The following is a 22121-nucleotide window of genomic DNA, read 5'->3' on the forward strand; positions in this document are numbered from 1 at the left end:
GGTTTTGTTTCAGCTTCAAGTTGACTTGGTGCAGTTTAGCTGTTCATTTTAAGCATCTCAGTTTGTGTTTACATCCCAGTTGGAGAAGGAAGTCAATAAAGAAGCCTTTTCAGAGTTTATAGAGTTGGCACTGAGAAGACGTGCCAGAACTTTATGATACAGCTGTTTGTATCAATTTTTAAATCAGTTTCCTCCTAGTTTACTTTTTATGTCTTGGTTTCAGGAAATCTGCTGCAAAAAATATTTATAAAAGATGTACAGTTATGATGAATTACATTTTAAAAAATGAGAAAAAATGTTAATTTATTTTGGTTCAAATGAATTTAAGTCAAACTCCATACACTAACACACTGAAAAAGACAAATATGCAAGGTCTTACTGATAGAAAGCCTCTCTGCTACTTCAAAAGAGAACAACATATATATTTTTTTAAATGTGGCAACCAGTTTAAGTTTATTTAAAGTATGAAATTACATACATTACCTCCCACACCCTTGGCTGAATTTTTTTCTCTCTTCCTCTTATGAAAATTTTTGGCGTAGCACCAGATTTCTTTTAATCTCTTTTCTAAAGTGTGTTTCACTACTTTTGTAACATATGCTGTTCCTTGTCTGAGTCTTAAACCAGGTGCTGTCATCTCATAGTCTTCATGTTTTGTATTGTTTTACTTTGTTTTTTTTCTGTTCTATTTTGTATTGTTCTATGTTCTTGTTTTTCTTTGTTAGTGTACACTTTGAAAATTACACAAAAAGTTAGAAATCAAAAGTGTCTGCAACAAATCTGCAGAATTTAGAGTTTTATATTTTAAAAAGATGTACAATTTTTGGATATTGAGCAGTTATGATAGACTAAATTTATTATTTTTTTTTAAAATGCAAATTGTTTTGTTTGTTCTAATGGATTGAAGACAAACCCCTAACATCTCACATTCAGAACCAGATTCAGAGAACTTTATTCTCAGGCTGGAGCAACCACTCTAAAACCATTATACACCCTCTACAAACAATCACTGAAAACTCTAGATAAAAAAAACAAGGAAGTACCACCACTGTAAAATCATTACGAAATATAACTTAATGACCTTTAACAGTTTTTTTTGTTATGCAGATATGTGTCTGATGTATAAATTAATTAATGATCAGGCCCCACCACCACTTAAACAATGTGTGTTACTCTGCAGGAACAAACTTAGGGAGACCAGGGCATCAGCAAGAGGAGACTGTTCAGCTAAACGTAGGAGGACTGCATTTGGACAGTCTGCATTTTCACTCAATCCTGACCCACATTAGAGACTGTACAAGCCTCAGTGTTTTTAAAAGTAAACTGAAATCATTGCTCAAGGAAAAACAATCATGTGACCATCTGAATGCATCAAATTAGAGACAATGAAATATAATTTTAAATGTGTCGTTATTAGTGATGGACTGTGTTGAGTAGTCTATGTATTGTTTTAAGTGCTAGTATGTTTTTTTTATCATTTGTATTGTACATTTGTTAACATCTTCCTCTCCAGGGACCACAGATGAAAATTAGCTTATAGCTAACTCTGGCTTGACAGTTTTTATTTTGCATGGCCCCTGTCAAATAAACTAATAAATAAATAAATAAATAAATAATATTGATCCCAGAAGGGCAATGTTGTTTGCAGCCTACCAGCTAGTCAAATAAACCACAGAAACAGTAACAAACAAACAAATGCTCAACATGTCAGTGACAACAAATATGCAGGGAGCTTGTCATAAAAGAGAATAAATACTGAGGAACAACTTATAACTACACAATTTTACAGGAACAGTCATTAGCAGTCAGTCTAGCAGAAGGGATACAATAATTTGCTTGTCTTGTTTGTTCTACATTGAGGAGGGGTTCAAGTCATAATGATGCTAACATAAAGAGCCTTTGCAGTGTTAAGTCATTCACATTTTGTCTCACTCACCCTCTGTGACTCTGGACTCAGGATGATGCTCTTCTGACTGTCATTGCTTTTTAAAAATTAGATTAAATGATGACATACTGATGAATCTCAGTGCTGTTATCAGTAAAAACGACTTCACCCATCTCTGAAATGCATGACATAGTAGTATAACTTCTTAAAGTGCTACACCATACCACTGTTTGTTCAGTAACAGGATGAAAACTGATTATTTTTTTAGTCTTGCTGAAAGAAGTTTAGTGGTCTAGATGTTGTGTAAGAAAGGAGAACCTGAAGAGAAGCTGTAGATGATTAACTCTTGATGTATTAGCTTCTGCCTGCTTCCTCCATCTCCCCTACTGTTACAGCCCAAATCCATTAGAGTGTTTATTTAATGAATTGGTAATTTGGGGAAATTATGTTGCCAAGAAACCGAGTACATCAAATACAAGAGGTATCCAGGGACGTACACACTCGCCTATTCTGATTCTCACCATAAATACAAGGATATTACATTTGTTTTCAAATTATAAACTAAAGAGCAGCACATTTTTATATTAAGTTTAAGGTTTTTAAAAAGTTTGAGAGCTTTCTTATTTCACATAACTGCATGTTTTAAATAAGAATTTCTGTAAATGTGACAGGAGCTCGACCTCACAGCAGAAGAGGCTGGAGAATCAAGAGCCTCTGGAGGAGAAAGAGGAGAAAGAGGAGGTCAGCCAGCAGCGGCTGAGGCCAGCGAGACCGGTGCAGCCACAGCCGAGTGTGTGGGCGGGGCCAGCAGCGGCTCCACGGGGGTCCTGTCCCTGTCCTCCTCCAGCCAGGAGCAGCTTCTGGAGGAACACCTGGAGGAGTGCCCTCTGTGCCTGCTCAGCCAACCACGCTGCCACTTCCCCCGCCTCTCCTCTTGCGCCCACCGGACATGCTCCGACTGCCTCCGTCAGTACCTGCGCATCGAGATATCAGAGAGCCGGGTGTGCATCGCATGCCCGCAGTGCCCCGAGACGCTCTCCCCGCTGGATGTTCGTGCCATCCTGGATGATCAGGCACTGCTGGAGCGGTTTGAGGAGTACCAGCTGAGACGTTTCCTGGCGTCTGATCCAGATACTCGCTGGTGTCCTGCACCTGACTGCAGGTGAGAATCAAACTGTGTGAAGTCAAAATGGGTTTCCTGCAATCCTTTTTTTTTTGCTAGAACAGCTTCATGCAGCTGTAAAGTGAAGGCAAAAATCATGCAATCATGACATTCTCTTGGTTGTCTAACCAAAAGAATTGCACGTCTTTATTGACATCTCAATCCACAAAGTAATAATTAGCTGTACTGTAATTACCCTCTAAAAGAAGAGCAAAGAAAAGAGCCCTGCAGTTATTCAGTGTTACAACATGGCAGGTCTTGTCAAACCCACCACCAGCTTGATGCTGTAGAAGACAAGACTGGAGCAGTCTTTCAGTGTCAGGATGATAGACTGAGCTTACAAAGGATGAACTGACAGCAAGTGAAAGCTTCCTTTGAGCGTGCATGAATCTCAAGGCTGAAATGATAATAACAATTTTGATGCGACCAAAATATTTTTCAGTCCCTGGAAGAGATCAGACTGCAAATGAATATAAAAAAAAGCCTCTTTACTTGAGCATTTAAGTTCTTAAGAGTTGAGTAATTCAGTATGAACTGGAGACCACAACAAATATATGGATTCATTCAACACAACAAGAGTTTGTGGTTAAGTTCACCTGATAATGTGGCTGAAAATTGTGTGAAATATGGATTTCATCATGTGGCAAAGCGAGGTTTAAAGACATCACCTACCATGATATCACTGCAGAATTTATTTATGTATTTATTTATTGCACATATAAAAGAACAAAACAAAACATTGCATGTTCAATAACACGAGCCAAGATATAACAGATACAATTCAATAATAAAATTAACCACTAACATGTTTTGTGCTTGTTGAGTGGCCCTCCATTGAAAATAATCAACACAAAGACAAAGTATCAATGTAGAAACTGAATATCTACAGACAAAACAAAAAAAAGATTAATAAGAGGGATTAATATTTAAAACAATGATGAAAAGAAAAGAAATCATCATAGGAAAACTGACAACACCCCATATTATCACAGCGGCCATTTCTTTGGTGCAGCTTTGATGCTATTACTATTTCTGCCCTTTTGATTTCACTGCCTCTTCATTGAGTTACATCTTAATAGATAAGGGAGTCTAAAATTCTAACAGGAAGTCCATCACTTTCTATCTTTCATTACTTTTTGATATTGTAAAAGGATGGATAGGACAGGTGTAACTTCTGATATTAGCTAGCTAAAGGTAATGCTAGCTAGGACTATAACAGTGTTGGCTGGTGGTCATCTTGGGAGTGTGGTTTAACACATGCTTCATACTTAGTTAGTATAGTTAACACAGATGCATTACATGTGAGACATCAAGTTACAGCCTGACACTACAACACTACAGAGAAGTGTTTGATGTCAGAAACTGTCATTACACCTGTCACTCATTACAGAAGAGAATGGGGAAGGATGCTTCAGTGCTCGGGCTCTGAAAAATAAGCACATTTAGAGAGATAGTGTGTTTTTGTAGTAGCTATTGAGCTCTGTTGAGACTTTGCTTCATGAAAACAAGAAAAACAAACACAGTTTTTTAATTATTTGAAGATTTTTTTGTTCATCTGTGTTGTATTTTATTGTATAAGCCCTGCTAACCCATTTATACCAGCCTTCTCTGACTTTTAAGAACATTGTTGTGACTAGCTGTTCTTATGACTATCTTAATTTGATGCTTGATGATTGCTACCATATTAGCACGGCATCTAAAAACTAAATTTAATAATGCAAAAAAAAAAACAGGATTTGGAAGGTGTCACATCTTAGCTGATAATATTAGCTAGTTAAAGATGATGCTAACTAGCTAACTAAAGATAATATTAGCTAGGAATTGGTAGAATGGCTTCAGTGGCTGTGTTTGAATGAGTCCACAAATATGCGGTGCTTTAGCTAAATTAGCTTGGCCACAACTGCGATAGTTAGCATTAACCAACAGCTAGCTTACATTACTATAAGCTTGGGTGTGCCTTTCCCATCATACTGAGTAACAGGTATTTTACCTAAGCTAATGCTGCCTTCAGATGGAACTCGTAAAGCTGTGAAGTCTGGTGGTAACACCACTGCTAGGCAACGGCTACAAAAACGCCAAAAGTATCCTCTTTGCTTTTTAAGTGGAAATGTTAATATTACTATTTTTTCATATGTGCTGAAATGCCGTGCAGAGGAAAAAATCAAAAGACAGCAAAGTTAACAGTCTAGAGCAGGCATGTCCAAGGTACGGCTCGGGGGCCAATTGCGGCCCAAGGTCCATTTATTTATGGCCCCAAGCTTCCATCTTAAATTGTGTTATTAATAGCAAAGAAATTAATCACATTCTGAATTATGTGTACATTTGCAGTTTCTATCAAGCGCAAAAACAAAACTAAAGTCAATTCAGAAACGTCTCAAAAAGCTTCATATGGACTGCCTGTCTAAAGCCAAAGCAATGGGAATTCTGCAAGAAGGCAATAAAGAAGAAACACAAGAACTCTTAAAGTTGACAGGTTTTCAAATTAAAGTTTTTATCATGATGTGAAAATGTTCTTGATGAACACATTAGGTCAGAAGACACAAAAGAGGACAAAAGACAAGATCAAAATTATAAAATTGTTCAGAAAAGGCAAAATTTGGTGCATAAAAAATGTTCAGAACGCAGCAAAATAATTGTTCTTAAAATGTTGTCTGCTAAAAGAAGGTAACGTTTGCTAATGTTTACATGGCTTGTGGAGAACTGAGGACTTCCTAGTTACTGTTTTATTGAGAAAAAAATTAAAATAATTGTTATTAAATAGATATTTCATGTATAACTTTTAGGATTCCAAAGTCTCAGTAGGAGCCCCTGGCCCTGAGGTATTCTGACAACATCAAATGTGGCCCTCTTTGAAAAAAGTTTGGACACCCCTGATCTAGAGTAACACTTGCTGTGCCTGTACATGGCTAACGTTAATAAAACCACGTTGTACAAGCAGCGCTCTTGCTAATGTTAGCTAATTTCGCTCCTCTAACTACAGACCCTATCAGTCACGTAATAACTTTATTCATTTGCGTGAAACTGGAGAACATGGTGTCCACCATTTCTGTGAACGTCGTCAGACATGTCACAACTCGGGAACTCAATGCTTTCAGAAAATTTGGATGTACGATGTCGTGGATACGATAAGAGGGGGCGTTCATATGTCCATTTCTAGTAGCACAGTAAACACAACTCCATTTGAAGGCACCATTGGAAGTTGAAGTAAAAATACTGATATATAACCAGTATCCCCCTGGCTTTTCTTTATATTGTCTTTTCAGTTGTATCAATCAGGAAGTGGTGAGTTGATAACAGTTTGTAAAGTTTCTTACTTTAAGCTAACTAAACACTTGGAAAGAGTGCAACTTTTTTTTTTTTTTTTTAAAGTTATATTTTTGGCCTTTTTGCCTTTATTTTATAGGACAGCTGAAGAGAGACAGGAAATGTGGGGAGTAGAGAGTGGGGGAAGACATGCAGGAAATGGTCAACCGGCCGGGAATCGAACCGGCGACCCCTGCGACGAGGACTGTGGCCTCTGTATGTGGGGCGCTTAGACCGCTAGGCCACCAGCGCCCCAGAGAGTGCAACATTTTAACATCACTGGATCAAGCTTCCCAATCTGAGTTTAATGTCAGAGGAAACTTCTAATTATTTTATTCCTTCTGCCATAAGGCTGCTAAATGCACAAAGGCAGAGTAAACCAGGAACTACCTAGCATCCCGCTTTGTGGTAGTTGCTGATGTCACGACGTGTTATTTATTTCCTTGACGTGTTATTTATTTCCTTGTTTCCTTTACTGTATATTGTGTACTATGGACAGGTTAACTGTAAAATGGAATTGCCCTTCGGGGACTAATAAAGTATTCTGAATCTGAATCTGAAAACAGCAAACAGCCGAATGTGATGAAGAATGTAGGCTCCTTGCATGTTCTGGGTTAGCTCTCATCCTCGTACATCCTTGTCTGAATCACATCGATGTTCATGGACGGGTAACGGGATAGGTCTGCTGATGGGAAACCATGATGTGTGTGTGCATGTTGTGTGGGTGTTGTGTGAATATTTGTGGTCAAAAACACGTATGCACCAGAACTCAGTGGTAGACTGTCTGTCTCCCTGACTGTCAGTTCTCACAGCTCAGTCGTGATGAACGAGTGGAACAAAAATCGAATCCAGAATCTGACTGCTGCTGTGCTGAATGAAATATAACACAGAGAAACAAGAGAATTCAAAGTATCCATGAGTTTCACATTGTAAAAGATATTTACAAGGAAGGGTCAGCGTGCTTTGAGTGGTTCCCACATTAAAGAGCCTGACCCATTATGTAAACCGGTCATTAACAGTTATGGTTTGTGTATTCTCATGTTCCCAATATACACACATTCCTCGAGGTCTTAGTGACAGAAGCTTAGCGGGAGATTATGCCGGCTCAGAGAAAGCGTGCTCTGAGTGTGTGTCCGCATGCTCTCATGTATATGTGCACAGTTAGTCATGTTTTTGTTGCATTGTACAGAAGTTTCCAACACACACTGAAGTGCAGCACAAGCGTTCCATGAGGAGATACTAAGATCCAGTTTGATGTCACATAACTTAAATTTCATTCATAGATTTTTGGGTTTGATGAAGCGGGAAAATGTCACTATTTAAAACTAAAGGGTGTTTTTTTCCTCTTTATTTGTCCAAGCAAAAAGTGTACAAGAAAAGTTAGTATGTGTCAGCTGCATACCTGTCTGACTAGATGGAAACTCAAATATGTGTCAGTTTTACAAAATATCTTGATCATTTCTTTTAGGATCGGTCGACTAAATTATTAAATGTCATCAACCTTACTAGCTGGTTAAAGTATTATCAATATTTGTATTACTTGGGGGTGCTGGTGGCCTAGCGGTCTAAGTGCCTGGACCCTGTGGAGGTGGTGGCTGACAGGAGAATCATGGCCAAGCTGTCGTCTCTGATGAACATTTTTTTTTTTTTTTAATATATTCTTGTACTGTACACCTTCTTGTTTGCATGGATTTCCCCGTTGTGGGATGAATAAAGGAGTATTTATCTTATCTTATCTATATCTTATACAGAGGCTACAGTCCTCGTTGCAGGGGTCGCCGGTTCCATTCCCGGCCGGTCGACCATTTCCTGCATGTCTTCCCCCTCTCTCTGCTCTCCACATTTCCTGTCTCTCTTCAGCTGTCCTATAAAATAAAGGCAAAAAGGCCAAAAATATAACTTTAAATATATATATATATATTTGTATTACTTTAGGCCTGAAATGCTAATCAAGCGCTGTTTCTAAGCTTGTAGCACAGACACCCACCACTAGATGGGGGTGTATCTCCAGTTAATGCCATAATACTGCTGTAATGCTCTACTACCCAGATGTAAATAAGCACAGCATCTTATAATGGTGTGTAGTTTGGCAATATTTCGAATCTAGAAAATGGAGATAAAGTTGTAACTCAACTCAACTTTATTTATAAAGTACTTTAAAAACAACCACAGCCGAAACAGAGTGCTGTACATAAATAGACAAACAAATCAGGCATAAAACAATTAAAACACAGGATAATAAAACAATAAAAACAAACCATAAAACACTAAAACAGGAGCAGAGTCCCATGCAGGGTTGAAAGCCGAGGAATAAAAATGTGTTTTTAGATGAGTTTTAAAAATGGACAGTGAGGAGGCTTGTCTAATGTGGAAGGGAAGCTCATTCCATAATTTAGGAGCAGCAACAGAAAAAGCTCTTTCACCTCTGAGCTTCCGTTTTGACCTCGGTACGTCCAGGAGCAGCAGATCAGCTGACCTGAGGCACCGAGCAGGAGTGTAAGGGTGAAGGAGCTCAGAGAGGTAAGGCGGGGGCCAGACCATTTAAAGATTAAAAAACAATTAAAAGAATCTTAAAATTGACTCTAAAGTGCACAGGTAAGTAGGTTGTGTTTGGTTAAAGTGGTACCATAACAGGCAGGTGGTGCTAGCTCTGCAAGCTTTAGCCACACGAACCAATTTGACATGGTTCACCAGCAGACTTCAAGGTCCCATGTTTAGCCGTTTAATAAACTGTGCTTGGTTTTTATTGAGTGATTTTTTACCTTTAGACTCGTCAATTAGTCTGAATTTAGATTATTCAAGAGTGAAACTGTTAGTAGACCCGTGTTTGTGTGATAACATGCTCATACTTTTACATTCTTGTGAACAAAATATGAACAGAACAGGATGCAGGGTGATATAGGTACAATATATGACAGTGAAAGGCAGTTTATTTAACTATCATCTGCCTGAAGGGATGATGTTAATTCATGCTAACCTTCAATTCAACAAGTGACGACTTCATCACATTCGTACGAGCAGATTATGACATCACGACTTAGCTAGGTGCAGATTTTGTTCCAATATGCAACTAAAAAAGTGTGACATGAGAACTTATAACCTCTATTTGACATTTACTGAGTAGGAAACTTTCTGGAGCATATTATATTTAGAAGTCAAACTTTTGAAATGATCATCTTAAAAATGTGAGAGGTTCTTAAATCATTTATGTTCTTGTTAAATTTCTGGTGGCTTCATGTGTTTGTTTGTAACCCCTCTAAAGTTGTCTGCAGCCTTACGCAGTGCTGCTGTACATTTTCGGTTTGACCTTGCAGAAGTGTGACACGGTTTTAAAGCAAAATATTCCAGCTATGCAGATTTTTGACAAACTGAGGTACCCAGGAATGTTTCTGGCACAGGTCCACACTCGCTTTCTGTGTTGCCAAGAATGTAATAAGGGATTGAGACACAGCTAAAATCTAGACGGGCACCTGAATGGGCTGATTATCTTCCTGTGTGTGGCCTTTCAGTCCGTCTGATTCGTCTTTCTTTCTCACAAATTTAGAAACAGCACAAAAAAACCCTGAGGAGCTTTTCAAACACTTCACAGTGAAGCAGCTCTGCCTTGATCCTAAATCACTCCCAGTCCCTTTCACTTGTATTTGATCGTTATCACATGATCTTTTAAATATTAAAATTTATGTTAATGTCACCTCTGAGGAGTAGGATTACGTCCTCAGGCGTCGGCCTCTGTGTTATCATTCTAATGACAGCTCAAGATCTAAGGGTGGGATTATTTCTGGTTCAGGTGTTAAACTGTGGAAACCAGTCCCACTGATCGTCACTCCTGTCTTTGACTGTGAACCATCGAGGCACAAAGCCAACAAATGTACTGTTTGTGAACAAAGACAACAATGAATCATTCATTCTGCTTCTCTAAGCTGTAAAATCCACATTACGTCGCGTCCAAGTGCAGCTTTTATAGATATTCCAGCCCCTAACAGTACGGAACGGCCCTTCAGGGATCAATTAACATTTTCATTGTGGCTGCTCTGCGTTTCTTCATCTGCACTTTCTCTCTCTCTCTCTCTCTCCTCAGCTATGCAGTGATCGCTTATGGCTGTGCTGAGTGTCCCAAGCTGAGCTGTGGCCGTGAGGGATGTGACACCGAGTTCTGCTACCACTGTCGACAGCTGTGGCACCCCAACCAGACGTGTGACCAGGCCCGGCGTCAGCGAGCACGCCACACCTCCAGCGGAAACGATGCCTCCACGCTGTACGTCTTCAATGAAGAACCCGGAGGAGGTGACACCTTCTTTTTGTCTTTATTGCCAAACCCTCAGCAGCAGGAATCAGAGTACACATCTCAGCTTTTTTTTTTTGTAGGTGTATAAGAAAGTGCAAAATAAATATTGCAGAACGCGTTCCCACTGCTGACATATTTTCTTTGTTGCTGAAGATGCAGAGGAGATCAAAGCGTGCCCTCGCTGTGGTGCCTACATCATGAAGACCAATGATGGCAGCTGTAACCGTATGAACTGCACTGTGTGTGCCTGTCAGTTCTGCTGGCTGTGTATGCAGGAGATCACCGACTGTGCACTACCTCAGGTACTTTACTCACATCTCACCTGGAACAAAAACCCTAACATGCTTAGTGTTGTTTGTTTACCCTTAGAGCTCTGCCATAGAGATCATACACAAGTTCCTGCTGTGGAACTTTTGTTTTTTTGTGATGTGATTTTTACGCCTATCACACCCTGAATCTGCACAACCACGTTTATGTGACTCAGTTAACATTATGATATCCAAAATGAATTCAAAAGTTAAAGTAGAAACTGTGACATGCATTAAAAAACTGACATTTTTCACTTTATTCGCTGAAAACTTAGTAGTCTAAAGTAATTTTCAATGAAGTGACATGAAGAAAATATGCATTTTTCACACACCATGGCTTTTTTTGCATGTTTTTTTTTGTTTGTTTGTTTTTGTGGACATCCTTTCCAGTTTTTGAGGTAAGTAAAACTTAAAAGCCAAGATGTTTTGATTGTTTTACCTGCAATACAGAATACAGTACAGCAGTATTTTTGTATGTTGGGTCATTTCTTGGAGTATCCTCAAACACCTCACTTCATGTCCTCTGTCCCTTTATTTAATTGAAAGTTATGCCATAGCTTTTAGGGTTATGCTAACAACTATTATCGGCAAGTTTGTAATGGCCTCACTCTGTTTCTCACCTGATATAACAGAATGTAATGGCATCTTCAATCAATCTTTATTTATATAGCGCCAAATCACAACAAACTAGACCGTACTCTATGTTCTATTATTAACAAAGACCCAACATCAAGACAGGATAAGATCCAGTCCCATCTTACAGACAGGACTCAGTCTGATCTCATCTTAACCCACCATGAGCAGAGCACTTTGCAGCATTCAGCAAGTTACAGTGGCAAGGACAAACTTCCTTTAACAGGCAGAAACCTCCAGCAGGATCAGACTCATGTTAGATGCACATCTGCTGAGACTGTATTGGGGTTGGAAAGAGGGATAGAGGGAGATGAAGAGAGAGATGATAGTGGTGAGAAGGATAGTAGCAGTTGTAGCAACTGGAGGCTGGCATGTCCATAGCAGCGACTCAGAGGAACCTATGAGACAAGGGAGCTCAGAGAATCCAGAAAGGTCTATGGTTAGTAACTTTAATGGGACAGGGAGAGTTAAAGTCAATGATAGATAGAGAGAGAGGATCCCAGTGTGTTAGTGTGTTAGTTCCCAGGCAGTCTAAGCCTATAGCAGCATAACTAAGACCTTGTCTAAAACCTGAGCCAGCTCTAACCATAAGCTTTATCAAAAAGGAACATTTTAAGCCTACTCATGTTGGGGTTGGAAAGAGGGATAGAGGAAAATAAAAGAGAGAGAGAGAGAGAGAGAGAGAGAGAGAGAGAGAGAGAGAGAGAGAGAGAGAGAGAGAGAGAGAGAGAGAGAGAGAGAGAGAGAGAGAGAGAGAGAGAGAGAGAGAGAGAGAGAGAGAGAGAGAGAGAGAGAGAGAAAGATGATAGTGGTGAGACATACATGATGTGAAAGAGAGAAACCTCTGCTCTTCGCTGCAAATACAACCCTAATTCCAAAAAAGGTGGGATGCTGTGAGAGACTGTTTAAGCAAATGTTTCAGAATAATGTTGGAAACTTGAAAAGGATTTTGGGATTTCATCATCAGCAGTAAATTATATCATTGAACGATACAGAGAATGTGGAGAAAGTGGGATAATGTTTACTGAGCAGGTGGTTATGTGAATAAGAATAAAGACAGGGTGAGCAAGAACCAAGATATTTCAAATGCAAGGCTCAACAAAATTCTAATGGCTGTTTGTAAATGCACAGAATGATTTGTATTAAAATTAATCAATAAATTGCAGTCACATAATGATGTATCTTGGTGTTAGGAGCCATACAGTGAAAGGGCTGCACTCAACACATCACACACAGCAGCAGAATTTGATCCCAGTGTTACAGCAGCGTCTACATGAAAAAGTGCTTCGTGTCACCGTCTCAGTTCAAGCAAATAGGAGACACCAAACTTTTCTGTCAAGTCGAGTTTATCTTCACTGTTTTGTAAATTTGACAATATCCAGATAGATTAAAAAGTAAGCCAGTCAGCGAGACACCGGCACTATGTCATTGTTTGAACAGCTCGTCTGGGTGGTTATTGATTCCTCCAGTCCTGGAAGGAAGTTGCTGCTGACTTTTCATCAATTAATCAGTTTTATCTGACGCCATATTTCCATGCAGCAGAATATTTACAGAACGTGGTTTAATCTCTCCACTGTTTGAGGTCCATTTTATAACTACAGCTAACAATAATGTGGGTATATATTTTCATGTATTGATTTTTTTAAATCTTTTCGCACCCTCTCTCTCTCTTCCTCTCCCCTCCTTGTTTGCCTTTCACACCACAACTTACACCAAGCGTCCTATAGAAGGGCAAAGCTTTTAGCATCTCGCTGCAAATCTGCCATGTCAGAGCAACAGAGCACAACCTTAATATCCCGTCATAATTCCCCCCACTCAGGCTTTCATAACCTCAAGGTGACATTTGCTGCCATAAAACCAATGCATGCTTAGAGAACTTGCAGAGCCCTAAGGTGCTATTTGTGTTGCTTATAATATCACTGCGGCTCCTGGAATCTAATTGCTGCTTCATTAGGAGCAAACAACATCAGTCAGTTAGTTGGCATTTGGAATTACAACGCAAAGTCTTATATGAGATTAAAGAAGCAATTTAAAGGAGGACATGTTGTAGTTAATGTCCCAGTAAGTGACAGAAGATTGACTCCACGTAAACAGACTTAAGTAACCCTGCTTTCACGTCAATCTAACGACGCTTTGGATACAAATGGCCGCTGCAAATGACAGTAATTCAGGGAGAGGGGACAAAGCTGAAATGAGAAGCGCAGATGAGGTCATTCATTTTGGCTAATGATGTGAAGACAGCTATGAGACAGACAGATAATGTTGTCATGTTGTTGTCAGCATCCATTCATTTCAGATGTTTCTTAATAAGTGATCGTTCAGACTCGTTTTGTGTTTGTGTCAGAACGCGAGGAGGCTGCTTGGTGCTGTTATGATCACAGTAATGAAGGGAAGGATTTTTTATGTTCCCAGGTGTCTGTTTTCCTCATTTCAATTTATTTATAATAAAAAACATTTAGTGAAGCTATAGAGTTTTACGTCTTTGTCCTTGTCAATGTACTTTACCCAAGTTAGGATGTTCTAATGTTTCCTGAAATTATACCGTTGGAAATCTCAGCCTTTCAATGGTGCAAGCAAAAGGTTTTTGTTTTGACCCAGACCCCTGACTTTATATAAAAGGTGCTTCTCCACCAGAATTCCCAGGAACCTCTTAGATCCAGGAACAACTCTTCCAGGATCTAAAAGGTTCCTGTGGCCCTATTGTTGTCTGCGTTACTACCACAGGCTGAAGTTCCAGGATGATTATGCAAATCAGGCCAATCAGAAACATTCCACATTGCAGGCCCAGCCCCCCATAGATCCTGGACCTCTGAGAAGTACTACCCCACAAGCAGGGGCTTTTCAGGGGGATGAACTACCCTGGGACGGCTGTGGCTCAGTGGGTAGAGTATAAGGTTGGCAGTTCGGTCCCAGCTCTGGCAGTCAAGTGTCTTGAGCAAGACACTGAACCCCAAATTGCTTCTGCTGATGTTCAGCGGTGTGTGAATGTTGAGTGAATGGGTGTGAATGGGTGAATGTGACAAATAGTGTAAAGCGCTTTGAGTAGTCAGAAAGACTAGAAAAGCGCTATAAAAGTACAAGTCCATCCATTTACCCCAGAACTAAATTTGGACCCTGGTTCCTGCAGTCAAAAAGCACATAGTTCCTGGGGAAAGTCCCTAGTTCCAGGTTAGAGTTCCTGTGATCGGAAAAAGCACCTGAAGATGGACAACACTTTTTCGACCTTCCCCCATTGTACCAAAGTTAGGCCTAAATACTTCACAGCACAGGTGATAACATCTTGCCAATTTGGAACCAGAGTCTGTGCTGTAGATATCAGCTGGTGAACACAACTACTACTACTTTAACTTACTGACACATCGGCAAAGATCCCTCAGATCGTCACAGACTACAACGTAAAAGCATGTTTTGTTGATTTGAAGCAGACACTCACAGTTAGAGAACGTTCATGACATTGGTGTTGATGTTCATTTCATTGTTTTGCGGATGATGTTCTAATATATATGCATTTGAGCTTAAAAAGGAAGGGATCCCTGTAGTCCTTGCTCAATTGTTTGAGTGATGTTACGTTGTGTTTGGATACAAGGTTAACAATTCACAATTTCTTCTGTTGCCAAGTCTAGCTTCTTCCAGTTTTATAGCTAAGGTGAAGGCGTATATCACTCCAAGAGAGATAGAGAGAGTGATACACGCCTTTATTACTTCTACGCTTGACTATTGTAATTCTTTGTATGTGGGCTTGGAAATATCCATTCAGCACCTGCAGCTCGCTCAAAATGCTGCTTCTCACCTCCATTGGCTCCCAGTCAGTCACAGGATTGATTTTAAAACTTCCCTGACAACATACAAGGCCCTCAATGGATTCGCACCATCCTACTTGGCTGAGGATCTCCATGTTTATACTCCAGCTTGAACACTGAGGTCAACCAACCAGCTGCTCCAGGATGTGCCTTAAACTTGCTTAAAAACCTGGGGCGATCAAGCCTTTGCAATAGCAGCCCCCAATCTTAGTAGCTTAACACTTCAAATACAATCAGCCTCCACTATTGAGTGTTTTAAATCATTATTGAAGACCCATCTCTTCTCTGTGGCCTTCTCCTTGAGATGATAACATTAGTATCCCCTCAGATTTTACTTGATTTTCCTAGATTTAACATTTTATATGAATATGTTATGTTTATTGCTGTGTTCTTGTACTTTCACCTTGTACAGCACGTTTGCCAACATTGGTTATTTTAAATGTGCTATATAAATAAAGTTGACTTGACTTGACATGACATTTTTTCTGGCTGTCCCTCCTATATTCGGCTAATCCAGTGAAGTGTGCTGCAGGAGCCTCTTCTGTCAACAGAGCTGTCGATCATGGCAATAAACCCCATTTATAGCATCAAATAAATCACCTAACAGAATCAACGTCTGTGTTCATGGATTAACGGTTAACAGAATTAGATTTTTGATTAACTCCTCCTCTGTCAGTTTGTAACATACTGGGGAATAAACTTAGAATCAGAAAGACATGGTCACACATGAAGCCAGAACACTTATTACAGTTTTAATATGAGCCATGCATCCCTTTTTCCTGACTCTGTGCATGATTTGACATTAAACTAATCCCATCTGTTGTGTCTCCTGTGTGTCTCAGTCCCTCTGGATGTACCTTCTGGGGGAAGAAGCCATGGTCTCAGACACGAAAGGTTCTGTGGCAGGTGGGCATGTTGCTGGGAGCACCAGTGGTCATCTCCCTCATAGCGGGCATTGCCATCCCAGTCATCATTGTGGGCATACCAATCTACATGGGTCGAAAGGTACACACAAGACTGTAATTCCTGATTGCATGTGTGGAGTTGGCTTCTTTATGTTGGGCTTAAAATGTAGAAACTGCTTCCATATGGTGCTCAAGGATGTTTAAAATGCACCATATGCTTGTACAAAAAAAGTCCTGTTAATTAAAGATGTATTGTCACCTTTTGAACATGTAACAATGGAAACCATCCATGTATTTCTGCTCTGTGATTCTGCCACTGGTCTCGCATGCATGCAAGGACACGTGTTTTATCTGATATGAACAAGTGGCTGCAGACAATGAGACAACAGTAAGGAGCAAATCACATTTCTGTGATCTAATTTCTGTGTCTTTTATTACCCTCCAGGTCCATGGTCGCTGCAAGAAAAACAATATCTCAGGAAGTAAGCACTACTTGACTGTGGTGAGTGGGGTGATGATGTCAGTGTTTGTGTCGCCGGTCATAGCAGCTGTCACTGTGGGTAAGGAACCATCAGGAATATGGCCTCTGTATGTCCTGATAGCAGAATTTAAATGATGGGTGTGTTTGGTTTTGTGTTTGGAAATTATTCTTTTAATAAAAAGTTGTCAAATGTGTCACAATATCCTCAAAGACAACCATTTATGTTTTATAAAGCTCAAGTTTTTTAATATCTGAGGCGAGAGTTCATGTGGATAAAACAGTCTTTATAGATTAAGACGATCCATCATTGTTTCAGATAATCCCTTCTGGATTATGAGAAGGGATTAACATTGGGAAATAGAAACCTCACGTCTCCTAAAATGTATACCCAAAACGAAAAAGAGAAATTCCTTTCATTGAAGTTTTTGTAAAGAGTTCAAATCGAATAACGAACACTGTTCTCTTATCTGTATTCCAAACAGGAAGTTGGCTTTTCTAGCTCTAGATTGCATCAGGATACTTGGTTCCCCTTGTTCTAGTCAATGTACCAAGCTGCTGGCAGTTCTTTATTAAAGATATCTGGTTTCACAAATGCCAGATAATAAACTCTGTGACATGAGAAAGGATCAAAAACACCAAACCAACATTTTTCTTGAAGCCAAAATGTAAAAAACTAGTTTCCTCAATTGTTTTTTCATGTTGGGAGTTTGACACACCATTCTCATATTTGAAACCAAGCTTAGCACAGATGCTTGTAGCTGGATTCTGCTAGTTTGGGACAGGGGTTCCCAAACTTTTCAGCTTGTGGCCTCCAAAATAAACATATATATATAACAATTGCAACCCCCACTGTCCTTTGAGGTGATTAAATGTTGCTTTATATGTCATTTAGCTAGTCTGCAGAAACTAACCCTAACCTTGGGAGTCATCTGGCAACTAAAAAAGGCAGAAAACTAATGAATCTTTTTTTTTTTTGCAACTTTTTTTCAAATTTAACTTCTATTTTTGTTTATATTTTTACATCAATGCTTAAAATATGCTATTTTAGATTACTTAAAGCAAAAGAAGACATCTTATGACCCCCACTTTGGCAACCACTGATTTGTATTCTATCTTTATTTTGCATTCTGTATTTATTTATTTATTTATTTATTTATTTATTTATTTATTTATTTATTTACTTATCTATTTTTATTTTTACTTATTTTATTTTACCAATTGGAACTTTTTCTTGATTGTATAAATGTCTGGGTTGCTGCAACAACTGAATCCCCCCCGGGATCAATAAAGTAATATCTTATCTTATCTTATCTTGTCTTATCTTAAGGATGGAACCTAGCTAGCTGTTTCCACTGTTTCAAGCCTTTAAAATTAGCTGCCCTCAGGAAACTGTGTTCTCAAAATTGCGGACTGTCCCTTTTATCAGAGTACCATGAGTAAGCAGTCTAGCAGACACACGGCTTGAGTGCAGTTCAGTACACTTACAGTGTAAAGCAGCATTTTGTTGAGTCATGCTAGTTGTTACTGTAGATAACATCCCCAGCTGTGACTGGGATCCTCAAGGAGGAAGCAGCCTGTCAGCTTCCTGCTGCAGTGTCACGACCATCACTGCACCACACACTGATGGGCCGACCCGTAGCACACACACATACACACAAACACACACTTCACCTTCATCTCCTTCCCCTGTGTGTCCTCCTTCCTGCTTGCATCAGAGTCCCCACGTTTCATTGTTCACTGTTTGCCACTTTGCCTTCACTGTCTCTCTGTCATGTGTCTTCTGTTTGCTGCTCTCTCTCCTCACTGTAGTCTCTCATATTTCAGTCACAGCTCGCTGTCCCGTCGTTTCTTCCTTTCTCATTCACACAGACGCACTCCAACATGCACACACAGCCTCTCTCGGGCTGGCAGGCTCATCCTCTTGCCCTGGTTTCACCCTGTTTTTGAGTCAATAGCGTCCCAGTTCTCGCTGTGTTAATGATGTCCCATTGTTTGGTCGGCACTCTGCTTTGTGTTCTGAATTCCTATCTCAATCACGGGTTGCATAATCACGCAGCACAAAAGGCTGCTGCCCATCGAGTTCAGGGACTCTTTTGAAGCACTTTTGTGAAGGAAAATCAAATTTATTTTAATTCTTATTTTAGACTTCAAGGCTATCAAGGCAATGGATTAATAAGTGAGCGCTTTATTATTTTATTGTATTGTCAAAACTCTTTATGGAAGACCTTAATAATCAAAAATTAAAAACAGAGAAGGCAAATTACAGCCTAACAAAGCAGTTCTTAATAAAGGGAATGAATTGTACTTTAAGATCTTGACTTTTAGGTTTATTATTTAAATACATGCTTCACTGCTACACCAGTGTGGTCTGAAACTATGACTCAGAGGTAGAAGACAGCTTCAATGGCTTTGTTATTAGTTTCATCGACAGGTATGTTGGGATTCTTCTTGTGTTGCAGTTGCCCACTGACATCACTCTGATTGGCTTCACCTGTATGCTTAGCTCGTAGGTGTTAGTTTAAAGGTGACATATCATGCAAAATGGACTTTTTAATGGTTCTCTACCTGAAATATGTGTCCCTGGCATGTCTACAAACCCCCCGAGAATGAAAAAAATCCATTCTGCCCCTGTTTTGATTTCTCCACCTTTCTATAAATGTGTGTGAAACGAGCCGTTTCAGACTTCCGTGTTTTTTTTGCGTAACAACAATATCCGGTCTGTCACGGAGTCAGAGCTCGGAGCTTGTTCAGCCCATAGACTGTATAAAATAATACTGAACCCCTCCTCCGTTTTTCATTACCTGCACAAATGTGTGCTAACAAGGAGCTTAGGAAGGAGGCATGCTAGTTGTAGGCTGTCTTAATAAACACAAAGGTCGGTTTTACTCCCCACGTCTGCAGATTTGAAGATCTAGTGGATGATTTTTATTTATCATGGATAAGTGCTAGCGCTAATTAGCATAGCCACATAGCTACATGTTCATAGCTGTAGCTGTGTACCAAGACACACGTCGGCATACTGATAAATAAAACAACAAGAAACACAGAATCTGTGACCAATCCTTCAGAAAGGTTCTGCTGCCTTTCTGGCAGAGGTCGGTTTTACTTCCCACGTCTGCAGATTTGAAGATCTAGTGGATGATTTTTATTTATCATGGATAAGTGCTAGCGCTAGTTAGCATTGCCACATAGCTACATGTTCGTAGCTGTGTACCAAGACACACGTCTACATACTGATAAATAAAACAACAAGAAACACTAAATCTGTGACCAATCCTTCAGAAAGGTCCTGCTACAGGCGCCTCTCCGTCAGGATCAGATTCTGGATCAGATTCAAACGGTTGAAGTAACGTGATCTCTGAGCAGCCGTGTATATTCAGCTAACATTAGATCAACGTGCTGGACAGCCGAGGCCACACCCACTTCCTGAGGGGGCGTGGTCAGAGAGAAAATTTCAAAGTGTTTTTTTGAGCATAAACTTTAAAGACATGTTTTGGGGACCTCTTAGACCAATATATATTGATGAAAAAAGCGTGATATGTCACCTTTAAAGTACTTTATATTTCAATTCTGTTTGCTGATCCACCAGGGAGTTTTATTTTAAAGGGAAATGTCTCATTGAAAAGTGCAGTAGTGTCGTTGTTTTCCATCATGGCAGTAGCAGGAAACAGGAAGATGTTGCGGCAGCTACGGTGTGCCAAATGGGACAAAATAGCTAGCAATTAAAAAGACCTAGTTCAGAAGCATACTCACATTGTTGCAAACACTTAAACACTGACAACTCTAATTCCATTTTGTTAATTTTGTGCTTTAAAAGGTTGTTTTGGCTTTGAACCTTTGTCAACTACAGGGATATTTTTCCAGCTCTGTAGACGTGTTTGTATATTTTGTATTAACAGAATGAAAACAAAGACTTTCAAAGCACACTACTTCAAGTGGTTGAGGACGGATTCATTTAATAATATATCAAATTAAGTAATATAAAGAGAGAATGCAGATGATTTGAGTAAATGCATAAAATAGAAGATGATTGCCATATTACTTTGCCCTCAATGTAAGAGAAGGGATTCCCTTGTGAGGGAAATTAGATCCTGAAGCATTAGCAATGCTCCCCAGTCTTATTTGTGATGACACAACTGCATAAATATAGATACAAAATGTCCCAGACTACTTTAGAGACAAGTCTGTTTTAACAAATGAGTTCATTATGGATTCCCTAGTGGAGCAGAAGGGACTCCCTCTAGTGTTTGATCTGGATATTACAGTTGATAAAATGAAATTCATGATGGGGACACATTTATTTTAAAATGTCTTTTGAAATTACCTGATGCTACATCACTTGGTGTGGCCTGGAAAAACATTTTAACAGAAACATGTATTTTAAATTGGAAACCTCTCAACTCCAGCGTGTTAAGGTGCCTGACAGACACCAGTGACCACTTTTAAACATGTCTAGAAATCGAAATAGATGTATTTAAAACCGATCTATTTTCCTGCAGGTGTCGGTGTGCCGCTAATGCTGACTTATGTCTATGGGGTCGTCCCAATGTCGCTCTGTAGGAACGGCTGGTGTCGACCGCAGAGTGAGCCGCCTGAAACACATAAAATCCAACTGGAGGACTTAGCCAGCTGTGAGTACAAAATCTAGAGAAATACTTTGACATTCTTCAAGTCATTTATTTGCTTTCTTGCCAAGAGTTGATGAGGACTTTGGTTAAGAACATTATTGTTTTGTATAGTACAATATCTTCCCAGTCCTTGTCCTGATCTGATGAACTTTCCACTTCTCTTATAGATCTTCTATTCTCTCATGTAGTCAGCGACCACTGGACGGGTCAAAACAACCCGACGCTCAGCGACACCAGCGTCCAGGAAGTCAGAGTCAGTGTACAGGAAGTGGGCGTCCTCCCCAGTACAAGCACCACACCCCCTGATTTAGATAGCTACGAGGTATTTGATGAAGCCACGAAACCCCTTGGATACACCCAGCAGGACATCCAATCAGACTGTGAGGTGGTCATTGTGCCTGATGGCAAGCTTGATGACTCACAAGCGCTCGCTTTGAGGTAAATGTTGTCTCTGTTTCTACCGTAGACTGTTTAAAACATGGATGTAGTCTGACTGCCAAACTCTACCGGATCTGTGTCCGATCTGTCACAGCACTTCTATTCTATAGGGTTTTTATTGTTGTCAATGTGTTAACTTCCACTGGATCCGCTCTGTTGTGTTCTATTTTTGCCGGATGCCGGAGCACGACACATTAATCAATTGAGCGGGACAGGAAGTCAGGCACCAAAACAAAATGAAAACATCTGGTTAATTTTCAGAATAAAACACTCACAACAAACCGTCATGATAA

The 22121-nt window shown here is 39.7% G+C and overlaps 1 protein-coding gene across 1 annotated transcript in view; it reads left to right on the top strand.

Annotated features, from left to right (window-relative positions):
• si:ch211-278j3.3 (E3 ubiquitin-protein ligase RNF19B) overlaps positions 1-22121 on the top strand; it is a 42311-nt gene that overhangs the window by 17538 nt on the left and 2652 nt on the right. Inside the window, 8 exon segments of the mRNA XM_034698963.1 lie at positions 2557-3047; positions 10429-10634; positions 10789-10922; positions 10924-10937; positions 16219-16381; positions 16727-16841; positions 21262-21393; positions 21558-21828. Of these exon segments, the coding sequence (XP_034554854.1) occupies positions 2557-3047; positions 10429-10634; positions 10789-10922; positions 10924-10937; positions 16219-16381; positions 16727-16841; positions 21262-21393; positions 21558-21828 (1526 nt within the window).

This window comes from Notolabrus celidotus, chromosome 13 (assembly GCF_009762535.1).
Source record: "Notolabrus celidotus isolate fNotCel1 chromosome 13, fNotCel1.pri, whole genome shotgun sequence".
Classification (NCBI taxonomy): domain Eukaryota; kingdom Metazoa; phylum Chordata; class Actinopteri; order Labriformes; family Labridae; genus Notolabrus; species Notolabrus celidotus.